Here is a 3,215-nt window from a genome sequence, read left to right as displayed (position 1 = left end):
TGATTAGTTGGTTGTGCATTATATGGAAGAATAACATACGTAGAAATATGACCAATTTATATGACATAATACCTAGTTATTTAAAAAATATAAATTCTCTGGCCTTTACAAATGTTTTTTGCAGTATAAATCGGCTTCGAGGAGGGGCGCTGCTGTGCCACGGTTAACATCAGCTCTGTGAATAATTTTGGTTATTTATTTAATTACTGTAAAAATTGCAATAAATAGTGTTGGAATATATCCATGGACTATAAAAGAACTTGAAAAGTGTAAAGTGTCGGCGATTAAGAACATGTAAGTGCAAAAACAGTGAAAAAAATACCGGTGACAGTGTTAACGGTCGAAAGATGGGGTTGTGTTTGTCATAGCTTGACACTAAAAAATTTTTGGTGAAGTGAACGCAGTTCTTGGACAGATTTATTGTTCCATTTTGCCTATATCTGCTACAAATTGTAAGGACGATTAATCTAGGAGTTTATTAAAAAAAAAGAAAAAAAAAGCAAGTCATTTCGATAGGGAACTGCGACACGACCGTAAGACTCCATCTAGCGGATAACAGGCGTAAATACATAGCTCTGTTAAAGAAAATCAATCAGTGCTTCTTCCACTGACCACGAGAGGGCAGGACTTATAAATATATATATATATATATATATATATATATATATATATATATATATATATATATATATATATATATATATATATATATATATATATCAATAAATATTAAAGTTATCTGCTAAAAGACGACAACAGAGGCCACTACCTGTATTAACACAAAACAATAACACTTTAGAATCATGGAAGAAATCTTAAACGCTCTTAAAAAAATTACAATAGAATTGAACGATCAAAAACAAGAAATCAGAGAAACGGGAAGAATTATTACTGAACAAGTAACTCTCAGTATGACTAGAATATTTGAAGAGAAATTTTCATTAATAGAAAAACACTACGAAAATCTGAAAGATAGAGTGGAAAATCAAGAAAAAAAGATTCAAGCCTTAGAAAGACAGACAAGAAAAAATAATGTGGTTATTTTCGGTATAGAAAACAACGAAGAAACATACGAGAGCCTAGAAAGAAACGTAATCAACTGGTTGGAGCAATATCTCTCTGTAAAACTAAATTATGCCGACATTCAAGAAGTCAAAAAAATAGGAAAGAAAGATGAAAGAACACGACCAATAGTAGTTACTCTCTCAACTCTAGGCACAAAAATAAAAATAATGAAACAAAAGAGGGAGTTGAAAGGTACGCAGTATTACATCAAAGAAGATTATCCAAAACAGATACTGGAGAAAAGAAGAGAACTACAACAACAATTACAATTAGAAAGAGATAAAGGGAACATAGCTGTAATCAAATATGATCGACTTATTGTATGGAAAAATAATTCTAAGCGTAAATTACCTACATCACCTGAAAATGCTACTATAACCAATATAGAGAAAAACATACAAATAAATAAAAAGAACAAAATACAACAAAAGGATGTACCAGCTAAACCATCAAACAGTCTTTCAGAAGGAGTTATAAAACAAGGAAAATTAAATTTTGTAATTAATCCTACAAATAAGGATAATAATAAAACAAACAAGCATAGCAATCAAGCACCTCCTCCATAGTAAAACTAATAAGAAAAGAAGAAATAAAAAAAAAAAAAAAACAAAATTAAAACAAAAGATCTTCCAATTCGGCTGGTCACCGCGGAAGAGTACGACCAAAACCCTCCAAAGGATAAAAAACTATGAAAAGAAAAAATAATAATAAAAATAAAAAGACTTTGATCATTATATATTAGATTATTATATAAGACTTACATTAGATATAGCAACATAATAATGTCACCAATTGAAAGCAAACGGCACTGCATGGAAAAAGTGTATACCTTTGGAGGAGGCCTATACCCAGTCTGGGGACCTTGCCTGATATTATACTACTAAATTAGTTATATTAAATAAATAATTTAGAAAAACTTAAATAAGAAAATAAAATATTTTATAAATAAAATTAGAATAAAAGTTAACTAAAAAAAAAAAAAAAATTAAGTAAATGAACAGTAAGTAACAAGTAATTAGTGTAGTAGAGTGTGTATTATAAAGTAATTAGTAAAAGAAACAATTAATCAACGCTAATGTAAAATTAGAATATGTAAAAATATAATATATATATCTTCTTATAACATATGCTTAAATATTATTAGTAATATTTTAGATAAAATAAATAATAGTATAGTGTAGATAAAATAAATAAATTAGAAAGTAAACTATATTAAATTAGCATTAAGTTTGTAACTGTGGCAATGGTAAATAAAAGACTTTATTATTATTATTAAATCGGCTTAGGCCATGCCAGAGATGTGCCACGCTTCACGGCTGATAAACACCTACACTACCTCATGTATGAGTAACGTGACCAGACGTGAAGTACGGAATCCTAAAAATGTCAAGGCAATGATAAAAACAATCACATTATTGCATGTTGAGCGGCGGTACTCAACGCAGTACTTTGCGTCGTTACCAGGCCGAGGAAATGTAAATATTAAATATTCCATTTTCTCACAACTGATAGACTGACTGGCTGACTGACTCTTAGCTGTATCCTATGCTTGGATTGGTTGCCTGGAAGAGATCACTTTTAGTAATAAGGCGGCCTTTGTGCATTTTATGTCCTAAAATATTCATTGTAATTCTTGTAAATGTGCAATAAAGACTTTTTATCTTATCTTCTTTTTATCTTATCTTCTGGTCTCACAATAAATAACAATTTTAGACATTATTAAAGGAATTTGGAATTTGTTATTGAATTACAGGGTCTACCAATGGTTTTAGAAGTATTTGTGAGGCACCTTATAACTGAGTTAAGTACACCCAGCTTTACAAATAAAGTCTGCATACGAGGGTTAATAGGCAGACCGACACGACCGTATTCATTTAACCGATTTGGGCCACTCAAAACCTCTTCATCTTGACTATTTCTTATTTCTTGTTTATAATAAATATACAAGTAATATGAAATAGTCAAGATCCTAGAAGAAAATTTTAAAAATTTAGGTTCCAAAAAGGTGTCATGGTAAACTGACTGAAATACTTAAGTTAAACTTTGATATTTGTAATATTAAAGCGTAAGTAAGTTTATAAAAGATTTAGGGAAATTAAGGGTTAATAAAATAAAAATCTAAATATATTTTTCTAAAATTTAATAAAATA

At 29.4% G+C, this 3,215-nt stretch overlaps 1 protein-coding gene across 1 annotated transcript; it reads left to right on the top strand.

Moving 5' to 3' along the window:
* Window positions 1–803: 803 nt before the first annotated feature.
* LOC146533880 (uncharacterized) lies at window positions 804–1,631 on the top strand. Its single transcript, XM_085193808.1, has one exon. The coding sequence runs from the start codon at window positions 804–806 to the stop codon at window positions 1,629–1,631; it is 828 nt and encodes a 275-aa protein (XP_085049934.1).
* Window positions 1,632–3,215: the final 1,584 nt, after the last annotated feature.

The sequence above is a fragment of the Heliconius melpomene genome, chromosome 12 (genome assembly GCF_056956725.1).
Source record: "Heliconius melpomene rosina isolate 202511_hmr_F chromosome 12, ASM5695672v1, whole genome shotgun sequence".
Classification (NCBI taxonomy): domain Eukaryota; kingdom Metazoa; phylum Arthropoda; class Insecta; order Lepidoptera; family Nymphalidae; genus Heliconius; species Heliconius melpomene.
The sequence above is the reverse complement of the archived record's forward strand: the minus strand, read 5'-3'. Positions and strand labels throughout refer to the sequence as shown.